General features: G+C 26.9%; 2 protein-coding genes across 3 annotated transcripts; both read right to left on the minus strand.

Moving 5' to 3' along the window:
* Nucleotides 1-1,788: 1,788 nt before the first annotated feature.
* LOC132920396 (guanine nucleotide exchange factor DBS-like) lies at nucleotides 1,789-14,239 on the minus strand. Of its 2 annotated transcripts, none has more exons than XM_060982758.1 (19): nucleotides 14,101-14,239; nucleotides 13,717-13,800; nucleotides 13,033-13,147; nucleotides 12,875-12,965; nucleotides 11,087-11,317; nucleotides 10,732-11,006; nucleotides 9,239-9,359; nucleotides 8,884-8,997; nucleotides 7,762-7,956; nucleotides 6,810-7,148; nucleotides 6,134-6,268; nucleotides 5,887-6,069; nucleotides 5,627-5,818; nucleotides 5,436-5,561; nucleotides 5,152-5,349; nucleotides 4,873-5,087; nucleotides 4,636-4,792; nucleotides 4,453-4,579; nucleotides 1,789-4,371 (listed from the first exon to the last, which is right to left on the minus strand). In XM_060982758.1, exons 2-19 carry the CDS (start codon nucleotides 13,793-13,795, stop codon nucleotides 4,262-4,264), a joined length of 3,003 nt encoding a protein of 1,000 aa, XP_060838741.1. In that variant the 5' UTR covers nucleotides 13,796-13,800; nucleotides 14,101-14,239; the 3' UTR covers nucleotides 1,789-4,261. The 2 variants fall into 2 exon arrangements, with proteins under 2 accessions (XP_060838741.1, XP_060838742.1); XM_060982759.1 differs by lacking the exon at nucleotides 14,101-14,239 and adding an exon at nucleotides 13,912-14,074.
* Nucleotides 14,240-17,214: 2,975 nt separating this feature from the next.
* On the minus strand, nucleotides 17,215-18,888 carry LOC132921744 (cuticle protein 16.5-like). The gene is made up of 2 exons (XM_060984924.1): nucleotides 18,731-18,888; nucleotides 17,215-17,959 (listed from the first exon to the last, which is right to left on the minus strand). Exons 1-2 carry the CDS (start codon nucleotides 18,734-18,736, stop codon nucleotides 17,600-17,602), a joined length of 366 nt encoding a protein of 121 aa, XP_060840907.1. The 5' UTR covers nucleotides 18,737-18,888; the 3' UTR covers nucleotides 17,215-17,599.
* Between the last annotated feature and the right edge of the window lie 1,507 nt (nucleotides 18,889-20,395).

A 20,395-nucleotide genomic window follows, 5' to 3' on the forward strand; every position in this document is an offset into this window, starting at 1 on the left:
GTCAGCCAAAGACTCCAATATAAACAGAATCCAAACATTTCAATCCAAATGCCTCAGACATTAACTAAAGCTCCCTTCTATATTTCGAATCATACCCTCAACAAGGACCTCCTCATTCCGACAATCAAAAATGATGCTAAAAATCTATATAAATACTTCCACCTTAAATTAACAAGTCACCGAAACCCCCTAATCCAAAATCTCTTTTCCCGAACAATCCCAGGTGACCCTAGTCGACATTTAAAGCGTAGTTGGTGTCGCGAGTTCGTGACTTATTACCTACTAGTCGACTAACCAGTAACCACTCCCATCCATGCCATGAAGTACTATTAGTAAATAGTTCCTTCAACAAGCCAATCGAGCCTTTCTTTCTTTTTCTTTTTTTTTGTATATACCTAATATCATCATATATTGTGCTTATTGTAAAAAATGTTTATACACATTGTATAAAATAAAATAAAAATAAAATAAACGACAAAAAAAATCTATAGTATGAAAAATATTAACATCTAATGAAAATAAAAGTTGTTAAAACAGTTCACATTTTGCAGTAATAATGTTGAAATAATCACGAATTTATATATCCTATAAATGTGTCATTACAAAGTATATTACGTATATACCATTCGTTATAAATTGTAAGTATTGATAATCAGTGGTTAGTAATAATAACCAATACTTGTATTTTATAATATATAAACTATTTTAGTAATGATGAAGTTTTAGGACATTTTTTATTTATAAACCTAATAATAATAGTTTGTAACAATTATTCCTGTAACGGCTGCAACATACTATCATTAAGTAGACATATGTCTAACGAGCATGAACGTATAAATCTAACGAAAGTACCTCTATAAAAATAAATTTTTATTCGAATCCATACTGGAAAATAGAAACCATCCTCTCCAGTTCCACAAGATAAGATAATTAGATAAATGCAAAAAAGTTTTTATATATACCTATTTTTCATTTATTTAAAATAATTTACAATCTATACAATAATTTATTAGTATATAATAAGCAAATTTAATAGTTAATAATGGTTAGTGAGTAGTGACAGAAGATTTGACATTTATGGGCAGTCGGAAAAGCACTCAGCTATACCACCCGGCCTGGTAATTTTTAGGTATTATTATCATTTTTATTTTAGTAGGTCTCTAGGCGCCTAGGCCACTGTCTTTTGAGTCTTTTACGTACATTATCGAGAAGTGAAGTGGAAGATAGTTGTTTAGGGTTACTGTGAGAGTCTAAGTTAATATTAAATTTTAAAGTAATATAATTTTGCTAATTGATTAAGATGAGTAGGAAGTTTTAGGTCTTTGTGAAGTACCAATAAGGAGAAGACGTTATTAATCGTAGGCAGATTGATTAAAACGCCTGAAGCGTTTTGGTATTGAATGACTTTGCAGTGCCCAAAACTTAATATCGTTATAAAGGCGTTGGTAACCAGTGACTTAGTTTAAACTTCTCTGGTTTTGTTAGTTAAGTTACTAACCAAATAGAAAATGGTTAATACACTAAAATATTGAATGCTTTTTTTAGAAGAGTATAGGTTTGCTTTTGAAATGTTTAATATCAGCATGGTTGTGTTTCTGCAACATTGTGCCTAACAGTTTACCCGCTTTTCTTTATTTTTTGAAAACTGAGAAGTTTCACTACTATCAATATTTTAGTAAGCAATAATTAATATATTTATTAAATATTTCATAGAATATAATGTAAATATTTTAGTAATTGTTTCAATAGATAATTTGAATACCAGGAAGATATTTAATAATTTACAACTTAACCACTATAAAGTATATTTTTTTATACATTATTTTATTACAAAAATATACATATAGTCATAGCTAGTGAAACAATTTAATTTAAACATACGCTTTGCAAAAACAATATAATAGTGACATTTTTTTAGCTAATACATTTACATTTTAATACTTAACATAATATAACTCAGAGGTTCCCAAAGTGGTCTATATCGACTAACTGGGGTAGATTTTGACCTGTAAGGAGTCCATGTAGAAAAATAAGAAAATTGGGGGTGCATGACGTGTAAATAGGGGGTCTACAAGAGTAATTAAATCAAAATTGCATGTATTGTAAATTAATTTAATTTGCATTTCCTGTCGTTTTAATTATTAAAAAAATCAAATAAATATTGTCATTATAAAGAAATAAAGGTATGAATAAAAACAAACTTAACACGTACAAAAATTGAAAAATTTGGTATGTGGTCTACGGTGAAAAAGTTTGAGAACCTCTGATATAACTGATTTATTTAGGCAATTTCAGTAATAACTAAATCGGTATTTGGTATAATAGGTTACAATAAAGTTAATATACTGTAATTGCAGATTTATCCACTGCTTTAACATAATATTTTTTTCTATTTCAAATATTACAAAATCAACTTAATAAGCCATATAACATATGATTAAAATTAATTTAATAATAAGGATGCTTAAAGCCGGTACAATGTATACGTCATACTAAAAAACATACAATAGCCAATTTTTGGTAAACATTTCTTTTATAAAATAATTACATTTTTAAAATCAAATTACTAATAATAATAATAATAATAATTTAAGGTGAGAAATGTGTAGGAAAAATAAATTATAAACATAATAATTAATAAAGGTGAGTTACAATTAATACTTAATTACAAATGGAAAACCACATCGGGAAACAGTCAAAACAATTAACTAAGAAGACTAGTAATAATTAACCAGTAACATTTTCTTAAAGCCACAGTTGAACAATTATTTATTAATTGCATTTTATTTTCATTTAAGTTCTCGCCAAATTATTATTAAAAAAAAGTATTCTAGGAACCGTGGAATAAAATTTAGTTCATTGTTTATTCATGTGTTTTAAATTTGTAATCCATAATAGACAAACAATAATAAATCTGATCAGCACAGACAGAGAAATTTTTTTATATATTAATGACTAGAATTTAAAAAATAAAATAAATTTAAGATCAAATTGAAATGGCAAAAATAAGTCACTTTTGAACACTGGGTTAGTATGGTTTAAGTTTCATTAGTCAATTGACTTAAAAATTAGAAATATTTAAATAACCATTTAAACAAATTTAAATTTAGTCAATATGTTTTTAGTTTATTTTTAATTATTTTAATTATAAATTGATTACTAAAATGTAAAAATAACAAAGAACACCGCCATTTAATTACATTTTGAAGATAACAATTAACTTATTTTATAATAATGTGATTCAAATTTTTGATTATCATATATCACATTATACATTAGCACATACCACCCATTATGCCATTATTAAAACGTTATGTGTTGGCAAAAGAAAAAAAAATGAAAAAGAATAGTTATAAATTGTTTTAAGTAGCCAATCATAGTATAAAAAAATCACATTTTTTAATATTTACCTATCACATTACAAAACTAAAAGAAAAAACATTCCTAAATATTGATATACACAACAATACTATATTAAAAATATTTTACAACAAAACACGCGAGGAATTAGAGGAACCAAAACAGGAGAATAATGCCCAAGAGCTAAAGGTATCAAATAGTATTACAAGTTAATGAATGAATTAAGTGCATAGTACAAATGTATCAAAAATTTTTAATTTATATTATTATCAATCACAAGTACATTGGCTTTTCAACTAAATTTTGTATTAAAAACAAAAAGTTAAAACAATGTAATATTTGAAAATGTGTTAATTGAAATTGACTCAGAATAATGTAACACAGAACAACTGAATCAAGTACTGGTTGCAATTATGACTAGAGCGTCTGAGCTTGATTGTGGTATGATATAAGGGTGTTAGCATACGACATTGTGATCTAAAAATGGTCGTTACACAGTTGAATTTCTCATACAAAATGTTTCGACTTAGCAATGATAAATGCTACATTCTAGACTAAGATACAATCAAGTTTGGACGCAACTATTATATACTCTGATTGTAATAATCTATGTACCAGTCCGTAACATCCTAAATTGTAGTACCAATAATGCATACCTAAAGCTTTTTTATGTTCCCTGAACTAACTCTAAGGAAGCTCACGATAATTTTATGCCACAATAAATGACACGCTCACTAGTACATTATAATTTTAAACGTGTAAAAATAGGTAGGACTTAATTATTAACAATTAATAGTAGTCCTGTTTAGACTAAATAAATAATAATAAACAAAATAAATACTTAATATCACAATTATGTAGAACATATAAAATACTTATTGATTAGACAAAAATGGGTGACTTATTCTGTAGACGTAGATCCGTGACTGCAAACAGATTGAGAACTATGGGAAGATTTACGGCCACTGATTTCTAAATGTGCCGCTGGGACCCAGCCTTCAGTTTTAGAACCTGTGAAAAATAATATTAATAATATAATCTTATATTAGTTCTAACTTAAAAGATTATGTTATTTTATCACTCAACACTTACCATGAACTTTGACATACCACCAACTACTCGAACCAGCTTTTAGAAGATCTACTTTATCACCTCTTTTTAATGTGGCGTCTGTTGGCCGAAGTGCGTTATAATCAGCTAATGATATATAACTATCAGCCTGGAAAAAAGTTATGAGAATTACACTGTAAAAATAATTTCTTTCAATTAACTTACTATTTTTTGTTTAATTGTCCCATCAAGGGATTCGTCATCAGTCAAACTATAATCAGATGAATCATCATCAGTTGTTTCATGATGACTTAGTGGACGTCTACCACGATTAGATCCTGTTTCACTTTGGTTATCCAAGGAATGTGTTTGACGTAGGTTTCTGTATACATTTATGCCATTAAAATAATTTGCAGACAAATAATATGCAATAGACAATAATAATAAAAACAAAACACTTACACATGTTTTCCAAAGGTACTTATATACTGCTTGATTTTTTCTCCTTTCAATTCAGCTAATTGTTCGAGTAATACACGTTTAATTTCAGAAACCCATTGTTGTTTTTGCTGCAAATTCGATGCTTGAATCGTATAAACTTCCTGGCGCCCTTCTAACCATACTTCGAATTTACATAAATCTCCTTTGACAGTTTCTGTTAATCCTATGTGTGACATCTATAAAAACAGGATATTATATAACTATTTATAATCTAGATAAGCTGAAAAAAAATTAACTCACCCTTAAATATTTCTTGTAATGATACATTGGTTTATTATCTTTGGATACTTTTTTACATAAAAGTAATCCTTGCTGATAGAGAAAAATTTGGCGCCTCATTGGCTTAAGTCTTAATTCTTTCAATAAATCTTTTTTGTTTTCAACCCACAATGAGAATGATCCTTGCAAAAGTAAACCGCCCAAGTCATTCCAATCACCCTACATGTAACAAAAAATATTTTAGTTCTCTATATTTTATTTTAGTAGTTTTAATTCAGACTCCACCGAGATGAATTATAACTTACATAAAATCCAGTTATGCCAATTTGATGCATGTTATCATTAACATTATTAAGAACAAGTAACATACAATCTAGAGCTTTTTGTAACTTGGTAATACAATTTTGATTTTTTTCATTGTGCAATAGTTCCTAAAAATGAATAAAATTAAAGTTGAAAAATGTTTACAACAATTCAGTTATTTCATCATAACTACTTTTAATAAAAGTTGATATTTAGTTATCCTTTGCATAGGCAAAAGTAAATATGCACCAAGAGGCAAACGGTGTCCAAGCTTTTCTTGACATGCTTTAAAAAAAGGATTATCTTCACCAACTGTTTCTCTTAATTCTTCAGACCGTGTTAGATTAACACAATAATAAGTATAAAGCTGAAGAAGTTTTTCTCTCTGAAATCAATAAAGAATATAAATAAACATAAATATGAATGTGATATGATAAACCGAACAATTATTACATTATCTGTAAAGCAGACAGCAACAGATTCAATACTCGATGAACTTTCAAGAGCCGGTAAAAAAAATTGATTATGAAAGCTATGAATACTTTCAAGGTTTCCAAAAAGAACTTCACTTTTACCCTTTAAACTTGCAGGTATTAAGATTTTCATATCTGGAAATTCCATTTGATCTTTGTATCCCTTTAAAAGAAAAACTTATTTATACACAAAAATACAAAGAATTATTATTTATTTTTTAACATACTCTTAGTATAGAGCCTAACTCTGCAGTATATTGCCGTTCTGTATACAAAAGTTCAGTGAGGACATGTTTTGTTTTAGTGGCATTATTTTCTTCATTTTGTATAGCTCTATCACATTCATCTACACCATTTGAAATCTGAAATATCAGTTTATTAATTAAACATAAAAATATTCAACAATAATAAACATAATACAAAATATCCATGTAGGTGGTTCCTAGTTATGTCATAAATATTTTTTAGACTATAATTTGCTGAAATAAATGTTAAGCAAAATAACAAGAACAAATGGCTTGTCAGGTTCAAAATTAGAAAATAACAAATTGTAATAAATATATTAAAAACTATTAAACTTATATATGACTGTTAAGGAAAAATATTACCCCCTATATATCCAACATATAGAACCCAAGTAACAATTAAACAGAATTTTTCTAATACAAACAGGATAAAAAAGGACATATTATATATAAGGTCAACTAATTAACATATACATAAAAAAATCCTGGAATTTCAAATAAAATAATGTGTTTTATGAAAGAAACTATACTACAAATTAATTTAAATAACAAAGATACATAAGGATATATAAAGAACAAATAATGTAAATAGTTAATATGATATAACAATTTACCATACAACACATAAATATAACTTATAAACATTTATCTAACTTACCTTGGTCATATTAGCTAAATTAATAGGAATGGCTGGTTCAGGGTTAACAGATAGAATAGGCCGTGGTTTATTAATGTAACGCTTAAGACTTGCCAAACGTTTGTCACACATAGTGGTAACATCATCAAGTCTTTGAAGGACTTGTGTGACTATAGGTTTAGTTTCAGGTGTTATGGTATCTTCAAACAAGGAATAAAATTCTCTTGGACTCTCTACTTTCAAGTGATGAGCACTACTCATGAACTCTTCCAATTCTGCAAGTGATTGTTCAGCACTAATACATTTTTCAGCTGGTTCTGAACCCAAAATCATAACACCTTTAGCACACCATTCACTGGCCTATGTATGAAAAAATTAACTTAGAATTTTCAATATCAACATTTAAGAAAATTCTATTATAAATTAAAGTGCTTTAAAATACATTACTACTAAAAATTTTTTTTATTGATTTAGATATATTTATTATTACTTAACTATAATTTAGATTTAATTAATTAAATTTGGAGATGTATGTGGAATATATTATGTTCTTCTACAAAGAAATTTTCTAAATTTAATTAGCATTGCTATTAACATTTTTTTCAGATAGGATTTATCCAAAAGTTAATGTTATATCACTTACATGAGTTATATCCAATATTTCAGTCATACTATATGACTTCAAAGCCGATACTATAAAAATTATACTAAATAATGAGAATTAAAACTATGCTTCGATACATAAGAAGCTATTATAAAAAAATTATATTTAAATTAATAAAAAATAAGATATCTATTTTAACGTGTGTGAAGTTTCTATTTTAAGTTATAGATAAATGTAAAATTGTAATAAGTATTTAAGAAAATATTATAGATTGTTTAGTATTTTTTTTTTTTTTATAATAATAACATTACATTTTTATATACATCTAATTCAGATATAAAATAATTGTTTATTAAATTTAATACATACCTTTTGAATTCTAGCTTGTAATTCACAGCTTTTATTTAGAGTTTGCAACCGTTTTTCTAAACGATCATTTAATGTTTGTAAAAGACGTTGAACTTCGTCACATTTTGGTTGAATACTTTCCAACACGATAAAACGTTTAGAAGTTAATAATTGTCCACCACAATTCAATAAATCTTCACTCAGCTTTATTTTTTCCTAAAATTAATATTTTTAATAAGCGAATATAAGAACTAAAATTAATTAAAACATTAATCTAGTATCAAAAAGAATATTTGTGAACAAAAATGATAACTGTATAATAATAAATGTTTGATTGGATGTTAATTACAGAATATACCTAACAGTCAATATTTTTTAGGCTCCAGCATAGTTAGACTTTTTTTTCTATGACAACATCACAAAATGTAACATAAAAAAATAAATGTATTTTAAATCAAATCTGAGCAATGGTTTTAAACAATAAGTTATTAAAAAAAAAAATTGACATAATTGTAAAGTACATTTGGATGTATTTTGTTGTACCTTGCCCAAAACACCCGACTGTTAGTGGAAGAGTAATAATCTCTACTATCATTTTATTTATCTGGCACCGTCATCAAGTTAATTCTTCTATCTTCAGCAGTTCATATAATGTACCTAATAATTTATTTATCAAACATAAAGTTTTATATCCCTTCTGACCATTTTAGAAACCATACTATTTTCCATATTCCTCCTTATTCATTGCTTAAGCCGTTTAAGGGCATAAAATCTTTACACCGTATTCTTTGTCTCATTAAAAAATAACCTCATACCAGTCTTAGTCAAAGGATTTAATTTTAGTATATTATTGCATTTTTCCTGTTCTTTGATATTATCAGTCATTTTGTTATATACTATACCAGAAGCGTATTTAGAAATATCTTATGCGGGGAAGGGGGGCACAAACAAAAAGTTCAAATTTGCGTGCATGGCCTCTCTAACCTCTCTTAAATACGCCCCTGTACTATACAATTATCATAATGTCTACTTATTAAGCTACCACTTGGCTTTAATAATATAACTATTATTAGTAGTCAGTTATATTATGTGCAAAATATTCTTCTAAGAAACAAGTTATAATTTAAAATAAAGAATACATACATAACTGGATGTCTGAAATGTAGTCAATTCTTCAAGTAGTACTTCAACTCGTTCAACAGAATCACCAACATCAGTCATTTCAGATAGAATTTTTAAATTTTCATTTAATGAACTCTAAATATAAAAAAATAAAAATGATAAATAATTAATATAAGGCACATTTGTAAATAATTTGGTAGTAATAGTTTTTAATTTAATTATTATCCAACATAAAGTCTCTAAATAGTGGACATCAAAGTAATTGGAAGAAGAGTCTGTAATATTGCTTTACTTATACAGAAACAAAAACAAACTAGTCTGTTATTAGAAAATGTCCATCAATAAAAATTCCACAATTCAAATTAATATTACATACTTGAACAATATTAAAATTTTCTTCAAATGCCCTCAATGAATGGCATTGCTTTAATCTTCCAGAAAACTGTTCCCAAAAATCATCAAACACTTTTTCTGTTTCTTCCATTTGTACTAATAATCTAATAAAAATAAATATTAAACCACATAACTAACAATTATTATTTATAATAAATAAGGATTAATAAAGTTACAATATAAAAGCACTAACCCTTAAGAAAATGTCAGTGCACTATTAGTTTTCTTACTGACAAACACATAACAAATTTAAAGTTCAACAAAACCAATAATAGGTTAGATTAAATATTGTATAAAAATCAATGTAAGATCACAAATAACATTCTTAAACTTAATTTTGATAATAGATTGGTTCACTTTTACATATAATATTTACAGCTAACAAAACAAGATTGGTTCTGCTGAACATAAAATTTTCTATGTTGCACATGGGTTAGAAAATAAAATAAATAAGGAAGCCAAAGTAAATAAAGATATTATATATCAATTTAATAAATTAAATATGTTATAAATTATTAATGTAAACAAATTATATAATAGCAAATTAATAATAATTAGTAATTACTTATCAGTTAAAATATCACTTCTTTAATAATAATAATAATAAAAATTAATTAATTAAAAACTAAATGAAAAATTAAAATTAGTTTTAAATCTTTTACGTGTCATTACTCATTACTTAAAATGCAAATTTGAAATTTAAAAATGTACAATAGAATATTAGATATACAACATAAAAATATTAACTAAAGAAATTCTAAGTATATGATTTTAATTCTTTTATACAGGAATACAGGATGCTATTTTAGTTGGCAAATAATAACTTTTAGCAATAATTAACAGATGAGAGTAATTTCAAATGCCAATGATACTTCTGAAAATAAATATGATGTGTCTAACAATTGAATTTTTTAAACTATTAAAGCTATAAAATATGAAAATAATTTAATTTAAACTGATACCATCAAATAAAATAATTAATAAATTATTGTATTTAGAACAGTTGAAGCAGTACAAACAATTTATTGTTGAGTTCAAGCATCAACATTTTAAAGTGAATATTATAATTATTTTGAATTTAGATGAATGAACAATATTAATTTATGTATAGAGAACAAAATTATAATAATCGCTTAAATCTTTCTTATAAAAACCAAATAAAAAGACAAATTTGAAAAAACCAAATAACAATAAACAAACAGAGAATTTCCAGGTAGATACTGGAAAACAAAGGACATGAAAATATACATGCAAACAGAAAAGAGAATTGTTTGATAGAATGTAAATATTATGACACAGGACACACTTGTTTATTAATTTAACTAAAGTCTTATATAATCCAATCAACACTTTTAATTTCTATGTAGGTATTGTACTCTCAAAATGTACTAAAAATATTATCTATTTATTATTTTCAGAAAAAAGTAGAATAAACTTTATTTATAAATTGTAGGGAATAAAATATAATTAAATTACCTTTCTAATGCAGCAACATTAGTAACTGTTGATGGTATTGTACCATGGTATGTGTCGGTATCTTGTTTGAAATCTATCAACAAAGTTTCACCTTTTTTAACAGCTTCTGAAAAACATTTTTTTAATCTCCCATATTCAACTGCATGACGACATAATAGATCGGCAGACTGCTCTTTAGTGTCTGGTAAATCAACTGTATCATTTGCTAAACGTTCAGTGAATTCATTTAGCATTGAAGAAACCTCATTGGTTTCATTTGAAAAATTTTCTAAAGCCTTAAAAAAAATTTAATTATGGGTAATAATATTAACAAAATTTATCACACAAAAAATTCAATTTTATAATTTAAAATTACCATTCTTTGTTGTATCCAGTGCTGATGAAAATACGGCAGAGTGCCACTAAGCTCAACAGTAAGTTCAGTGTTATCTACATAATCATGTAATTCTTCAATGACACTGCATATAACAACTTTAAATTTAAATTCCTCTTTAAAGAACTTATTGCTCACTTCTGATATAGCTTTTTGTAAAAATCCATTTGGCCTGATCACATAAACTATGTGTATAAGCCCAGGGAAGAATTCCTGTTGAAATGTTCAACAAACATCAATAATAAACCTTATAGATTTTATTTTATATTAAAGCAATTTATTAAATTAATTTTAGATTGTTAAGTTTTGTTTTAAATAAATTTCTAGTAGCAAGTTTTTTAATACCATATATTTACTTTAATGTTTACTATAAAATATTTAATTTAGTCTAAAAGAACACATTAGACAACTATTTATCAGAGATTAGGATACATTTCTATAAAACTTGAATGAGTGTAAGAATATAAATAAAATTGTGCACATTTTGAACTTAGTGGGGAGAATTACTATAACACCATCCCACTTGGATGCTAAAAATATCAAACTTTACATTAGTAGTTTTTACGAAGTGAATTGGCAAGATCAGTTAGATACTTAATCATACATTCATACGTATTACTGATCTTATATTTTATCTATTCTTTTTATTTTATTTTTAATAGTTTTAATATTAATATTAACTTAATAAATATATATTTTTTAGATTTTAATTGAATTGAATGCTGTTAAAAAAAATTCAAAATACAAGTAATATTTATATTTTAATTTTTTTCTTCATGATTTAAAATAAAAATGAATAAATTAATTCTTTCTATTTTTAGATTGCTATAAATAAAATATATGATTTAAAATTTAAAAAATGTAATTATATTTTGAAAAAATGAAACTTTAAATAAATATTATAGATCTAAAACAATTGTGCGAACTGATGTTTTTTGTTGTCATTTTAATAAAACATAAACATGAATTTATTGAAAGTGATTAAGTTATATAACAATAATTAAGTCTTGAAAATAATTACAAGTGAGTCTATGATTCTAAGGGTTTTGTATATCAGTAATTGTAATTGAATTAAAAATTAATGAAATATAAACTATTGAAAATATTATAATTTTAAATTAAAAATTGTATTCTGCATATTAATTTTTATTTAGAATGTGCAGTTAATTTTTTTTGTGTTATATTAACATTCATAGTTTTTTAGTGTATCAAATTTACCAATTTTAAATTAACTTAATGCTATCTGCATAAGTAACTAAATGACCAGCCATTTTTATTTTTATTGCAATTAATATAAAAATTAAATGCTCAAAGATATGGTATTAATGCATATTTGTGAACAATTTGGTATTCATTTGATTTTGATAATATTCTACTTTGGTGTTAATAAATTAATAATAGAACTATTGATTATATAGTGATAACTCATACTTAAATGTGCATACAAATATAATAATTAATAAAAATACTAGATAAATATTGAATTATTTATAAATATCTATTAATAGCATAATTAACAACATAAAATATAAAAACCATATTAACTTAATAATATTTTTACATGTAACTTAAGATTAATAAACATAGAAGAATTAAATTAAATTTTCCGTGATTATTGTAAAGCCGATATTAAAAAAAAAAAAAGTATAAATTATCTTTAATCAATACATTTTTAAATTGTGTCATAAAACTAATATAACTATAAAGATATAATTAGTTGATATATTTATATATTAACTACGAACGTTCAATAAAATAAAATAAACTTACTGCTAAACGTAAGAGAACACATCTAACTGAACTCCATTTGTCATTACGTCTATCAATAACAATAACAAATCCTAAATCAGCTTCCTGTAACCTGAAAACAAAAATGGTCCATTAGTTACATCTTATATGTTAAATATTATCAGAACAAAAATACATACGATGGAACTGAAGTAATATAAGATATTAATTTTTCATAGCCTTCGTCAGGTAAATCAACAAAATTTCCACTATCAGGAAATGATATAATAGAATAGCCCTCTTTAGTTTTACCACCTAAAAAAATTTGACAATAGTAAATACATAACAATTATTTTTAATACTAAATTTGCCATTCGAAATAAGATCAAAAAATATTGAAAAAAGATTTTTCTAGTAACTACTAAACATAAGAATAAATTTAGCATTTAATTAGTAGATATTTATAAAAAGATCTATAAAATATGTATAAAGTATCAAATTGTTTTTTTTTTTCATTTATATTTAATTTTAAAATTACTTTCAATTTTGCTTTTGATTTGTTTATTACACACAAAAGAGATTAAGATTAAAACAAAATTAAGTATAATGTATTCCTAAAATATCTGTAAGGATCATTTAATACACCAAGGTTTACCTACTAATACTAAAAACATATCATACAATTTTATTTGGTTAATAAAATTGTCATAATATACAGATAAACTGATTGATGTTACATAAAAGTAAATTATTGCTTTTTCTGAGCACTGAAAATCATGCAAGAATTTGTACATCACTTCAGCTATATAACTTTATATGTGTTGTTGTAGCACGTACATAATACATAGTTCAATAATGTTAAGAAGTATAATATATATACTGACCAGATATTACAATAAACTGTTGAGCCAACAAATCCAAAACATTGTTAATTGAAGGTTTTTGTTCATGCATTGACGACATTCTTCCTGAAAAATGAAATAATTTTCAAGGGGTAGCTCTCAAAGTTTTTATTAGGGTATTTTTTGATTATAATAGTAATTATTAGTAAAAGAAAAGTATAACAGTATAGTGTTTACATAATTCGATTATCAGTGTTGAGACACAGGGATCAGTGATACGGCCACGATTGTCGGGCACACGATTATATAAAATTATAGTTGATATTCTGTGAACGGGTGCAATTGAAAACACAATTTGAATTCCAATCACCTTTTTCACCTATTATTCATTATTATTACAGACAACGACTATGATGGTTTACTTACATAGAATTACAAAACGAGATACCAGAAACTGCAGTTTACATGGTTGTCGGAACAAATCGCTCACACAAACGTTGTCGGTTGGACTATCGGATACCGGAAGTTCTGAACTCGACCGCAGAACACGAAACTACGTCAGGCCACAATTCGGACGGTGTTTAATCAAGCCAAACGATTGTCGATCCGTTCGTTTTTGCATACAGTCGAGGAAAAACTAAAATGTCGAGTGTAATAATATTATAATACCTATTAGTAACAGGTAAAAGGTGAAGATAATGCGACGACTATCGGACTATGTGAGCTGTGATTGGTATGTGATGTTTAGAATTAATATAGACCTGTGTTCTATGAATGTTAGAAAGATTATTATTATTATTATTTCTGTAATCGTAATCACATTATTGTTATTCACAACACTACTTGGTAGTTTTTGTTGTTGTTTTACTTACGGCGGTGGTCGCCGTATCACAGACCAGTGGGCCGTCCGTACGGGAATATTCCCGCGCACAACTGTTATATTATTATTATTATATATTGTAAACAATCCCGAACGTTTCGCAACGTTGCGTCATCGCGCCGTTACAAAAGCTGTGTCCGTAAAAGCCGCTATACCGGTTTCCGCCGACGGCTTTTATATTGATATATCAAAATTTGAAACATTTAATTGTATTAAAAATATATAATTCTATATTTCTATAATATAAGTTTATATAATTATGTTGTTATGTATATAGACGCATATTGATGTTAAAAACGTTAGCCCCTCTGAAATTTAATGAATTTCCGCCTGCGTTAAGTTGTCTTAAAAATGCAAGAATTTTCTCCGATCCTTATAAATTATAATAAAACTAGTAGGTAGGCTAGTTGTCTCCGATTTCTAACGATTAAGTAATTCATAACATTCACAATATTACTATTTATTGTAACACGATAAAAATTTACGATAAATACGATAAAAATTTAAATACCTAGTGGTCAGTGGTGATTTATAAATTTAAAAAATATACCATATACCTATACAGATTTATCTATATAGAAAAATAGATGATTTATATACATGTTAATTAATATTAATGTAGGTACGCATTTAACATTTTAATCATTTTAATAGCTTAAATTTTACTACTTTACTAGTTTAGAATACTAACGTAATAACGTAGTTCCCTCCTAGTCCTCGATTTCAAACCACAAAAAAAAAGTTTAGAATACTATACAGAATCAATCGCTACGCCGATTTCGTATTTGTCACAGAACACTGGGTCACTGGTAAGAAGATATCTTTTGAAAATATGATTGGAATTACTATTGCCTGTGATTTTCTGATGTCTTTAAAAAGTATGAGGCTACTACATACACATTATAACACTTTGTAAGAAAGTAATAATTGGATGTTGCCTATATTAAACGCCTAAAATCAATCCTCGAATTAAATAAAATATTATTTAAGAGATATAATCTTGTAATTTTGCATATCTTTTAAATTTTTACATGATTTTCGTTTAAAAATCATAAAAATAAATTATATACAAACATGATAATATTATATCGTTATTTTCCTTTACTCAATAATAGTTTTAATTTTATTTACGGAACTTTCACCTAACATAATGGTATAAGGCTTTCTTGATTTAGAAATAATTATGGCTTTCTTTTTCGAATTTAGTATTTTTAATTTGTACCCATGAGTCATCATAATTACACTGTAAATTATGCAAGTGTATAAATATTATATTATATTAATATTACTAATATAAGTAATAACTTATATCTTAAATAAGATAATCATTTTTTAATAAATTCTAATTTTTATTTAGTTAGAATAATCTAATAAATAGTCAATAGTTACATAATTATACAAACTTTATATAATATTATCCTACATAAATTCGCATTAAATCGAAAAGACTGTTAGGATACATTTATTCTTCAATTTTGATTAGGAATCATTATAATTCAGTAAATAATATAACCTATGAGCTATGGCATAGAAATATAGAATATTAATTTAGTATTTTTTTGAAGCGATAAGGGCCTAAAAAATATCATCCTAAAACTAATTTTATAATTTATTTATACTTAAATGAATTGTTCTTTTTTTATTTTTAATAATATTATTTTTCGATAAAAATATTTTTATTACCTATATGACGTTTTGTGCATCAAATGTTATATTATATTAATAATTAATATTATGTGTATTATTATCTATGAATAAAAACAATTCTAGTCATTTTATGGTAGGTTTACCCGGTATTATCTCAGAATAACTGGATAATACCAACCAAAATATAAACGGCCAATAAAATTTTCATTTATGTTAATGAATGTGTAAAAAAGTACATATAGTACAAAGTATAGACTCAGAAGAAATTATTGAAATTATAAAAAATAGTAGTGATTTTTTAAATAAAAAACTGTCATATTAAGTTTTGGACTTCCAAGGATGTTTTACCTTATTCAATTTTGTAGTTTGTATGATATATGCTGGCATGCTGCCACTATCTATCACAACTGTTTATAATGTCTTATGACAAATAAAATATTATACATACTTGATTCTTGAAAATAATATAATTTATTATTTTTTAATTTTACCACATTTAACTAAACTTTTTGTATTTATGGTGTCTTAGCCGTTTTAGGCCGGTGAAACAAAATTCTCCCGGGCCGATTAAAATTCAGAATCCGCCACTGTAAAATACTTTTATAATAATTCGAATTTGTTTTCGACAATATGCATATAATGTCTAGAACTTAGATTTTGTCATCTTTATTACACATTGTATATATTTATCTATCCGTAAGTTACCTACATTCAATACCCACACAAATACACAGTTTAAACGGATTGCTTAATTTCATATCTAAACATTTAATAGTCTAACCATTTTTAAATACTATAATTAGTGTTAACTGTTAAAACTAATACGATTTAATATCTCGTACGTACAACTATTCATGAATCATGTTTCATAATTATTTTTAATTTATAATATAGTACTAGGTATCTATTATAAATATTGGTAATAGATAAAATACTTTTTTGTTGTTATATGGTACACAACAAATTTAATAGTCTCAAGACGTCAAAAAAAAATATATAAGACGACAGCAGTGTTTTTTTTTTCAAATCAGAAATATTTTTTATTCAGCAGTATTGAAAAAAAAAGTACAAAAATACGAAACACGTCCGTGTACGTTGGTTAGGTGGTTGGGGGGAGAGGAAGTAAACGTTAAGTCACGCGTACATAGTATAGGCGAGGTGAATGTTCCAACGCGTCGTAATAATAACACTATACTATATAATATAATATTATTATTAAGACTATTCAATTGGCGTACCTATATATACATTATATAATCACAAAATATTTGTCTTAATTATAATATAAAATCGCGATTATGTCGCGTCGGAGTTTTTTTGGGTAGAAAAACGGAAACTAGATCAAACACTGAGCGTGGGCCTTTACGTCGTCGTCGTCTTCGATGGTGGTGGTGCAGGTTAGTGAGCGTAGTAGAAGGTCTTGGCCGGTGCGTAGACGGCTGGTAACGGGGCGGCGTGGACGACCGGGTACGGGGCGACGAGCGGCTGGGCCTTGTAGGCAACGGCCACTGGGGCTGGGTGGACGACCGGTGTGAGGGCGGTGTACGCGTGTCCCTCGACGGAGCTGTACGCGAAGTTGCCGCCGACGCGTTCCGAGTGTACCACAGCGCTGTCCAAGCTTGGGGTTCTGACCAGGGCCGGTGCGGGGGCGGCGTAGTAGGCTGCGGGTGCTGGTACGATGGCTGGGGCGGGGAAGTAGGCTCCGGCTTCGGCGACGGACAGGGCGACTGCGGCCAACAACAGCGTTACCATAATAACCTGTACATCGAATGGTATATTATTAATTATGGTTGTCCATGTTATATATATATGATATTACGCGTATTAACGTATTGACAGTAACAGCGGTAGTGCAATATTCATATTAAGCAGTCGTAGTTAATAGAGGGGTAGTAGTCAATTGACACAAACATTAAGAACATAATATATAATAATTCCATTATTTATGTCAACATCTATTATTCATTAATTATTAATGAAATACGACTGTGTATAATGACTACGGATCGATGGGCAATATAGTTAGAAATCCCAAAAAATTATTATTATTCTGTTGCAGTCCGTCAACTGACGATAATAGGTAAATATAGGTCGATTAATGCACGTTCGAATTTCGTTGATCTTGAAACTATGCGACGACTTTTGTGAGTTAACGATACAAGTTACTCGAGTAAGTTCAAAACTCGTGCCGATTCGACGTTTAATCAAACTGTATAATATTATATTCTAACGGATTCAACAGGAATGTGAAAATCTTATAATGGATAAATATAGGGCGACAACAGATTTTCAATTAATATAATTATGTGAAGTCCATCGCGATCGAATCGTTGAAAAACTTGAAAATCGATTGATCTAAATACTTAGAAGTTAGAGTTACTTAAATAGAATAGTTACTTAAGAATTACTTAAAGTTTATATACTTTGAAGTTCCAAAGTTGTACACACAACTGTGACCGCGATGTCACGTGTATATTTTACCGGACCTAGTATTGTAATAATATTATAGCAATGTCAAAAAACGCTTACCTTCATGTTTCTGGTGTGTGGTGAGATTGCTTGAGCAAAAACGTAAGAAATTTATTTGATATCGCACAGTTAGCCTGGACTGTCTGCTGCAGATGATTTGATGTTGTTGCCAGTCGACATCGAGTCTTTTATACTAGCGCGAATCCAGGTATCGAGTGTAAGAGAAGGGGTTGCACTAGCGGGTACTCCACCCAGGTACGAACATGACCTTGAACCGGATGTTACGACATTAACATTGAAACGAGATACATATAATAAAATATAAATAAATGCATTATATATATATATATATATATATATCGTGATATAGTATGATTTAAGTAAATAATAATACACCCATTGGCTATACGTTATTTGTATATATATATAATTCGAATCATATAGTATTTTACATTATGTTGATACAGTTTAAACAACGCCACCGCAACGTAACCCCGGAACACACGTAATTTGTATTCGCTCGTGACGCAAACACGCGCTGCTGAGCGTTTATTTTTGTTATAATCGTTAGGCGGTCGGCAAATAAAAATAAGTTCAAATCTATCATAATAGAGTATTTTTACGTTTTGAACTAGATGCATTAGATTGCGATTCAATTATTTTTGGGGTGGAAAATAATATTTATATACGCATTGCATACCATCATAGGCATACCAATGAAAATTAGTAAAATTCTTTTACCACGGTCCAAGACTACAAATAACGAATAAAATAGATCCATTATACAAGAATGATTTGCTCTTGAGTGACGAGTGTCATAATTTACAGACATTGTTATTCAAAACAATACTCGTTTTTAGGACAACTTTTAAGGTATTAACTACAGTCTACATGTGTCATCAGTTATAATACAATATTATAATATCGTGTTTTTAACACGCACTCTTCAAATTCACCGTTAAATTGCTGCTATATAATAATTCGTTGTTGGAGCATTAAAATGATAAAAAATGCGATATCATAATTTCCAAGTATATTAAATAGTAATTAATGTATCTGAAGATGTAATAAAAATAGCATAATAGACAATAGTACAAAGTGTACAAATCAAAAACTAATAATACTAGGTACAGTATGTATATAGGTATATATTGTTATACATTTATACCAATTATCTATAGGTGTCATTACACTAATCGACTAAAAATAATTTATTATAATAAACATTGTTAACCCATGGCCGGTTTATTTGGTTAACATGAAAATTGACAAAATTGATTTAGTATTAACATTGTGGACAATATTGTTTTTGATCCTATATGGCTATATGTTTAAATGATGTACCTATAATATTCTCCAGTCTTAGTATATATTTTATATTGTATATTTATAATTATTATGATAATAATATTATTATCATATTACCTAAGTATTAACGAATAATCATATTCATTATTTACCGACTTTAATTTTAAAGACTTAAAAATTTGTGATTGTATTTTGTAATTTCATATTATGTATTTTTGAAATCATAATAATTACAGTACATAAATACCATTCCAGCTATTAACTCTAGGAAGCTCATATTATTATATTCGATAGGATTCCACGTTATTAAATTATATCGATTTAGGGTTTTAACTGCCTATTTAAGATTATTTTAATCTTTATGAGTTGTTTAGGACGTTTAGGTTATTATACAAAGAAATAGATAGAACTGTTAAA

This window comes from Rhopalosiphum padi, chromosome 2 (assembly GCF_020882245.1).
Source record: "Rhopalosiphum padi isolate XX-2018 chromosome 2, ASM2088224v1, whole genome shotgun sequence".
Taxonomy (NCBI): Eukaryota; Metazoa; Arthropoda; class Insecta; order Hemiptera; family Aphididae; genus Rhopalosiphum; species Rhopalosiphum padi.

Excerpts from the sequence above, each read along its gene's own strand:
- LOC132920396 (XM_060982758.1), bottom strand. The coding sequence starts at position 13,795 with ATGTCGTCAATGCATGAACAAAAACCTTCAATTAACAATGTTTTGGAT. Across the intron at positions 8,998-9,238 it reads AAAATTTTAATATTGTTCAA|AGTTCATTAAATGAAAATTT; the intron begins GTATGTAATATT and ends TTTTATATTTAG. Across the intron at positions 4,793-4,872 it reads AGTACCTTTGGAAAACATGT|AAACCTACGTCAAACACATT; the intron begins GTAAGTGTTTTG and ends AAATGTATACAG.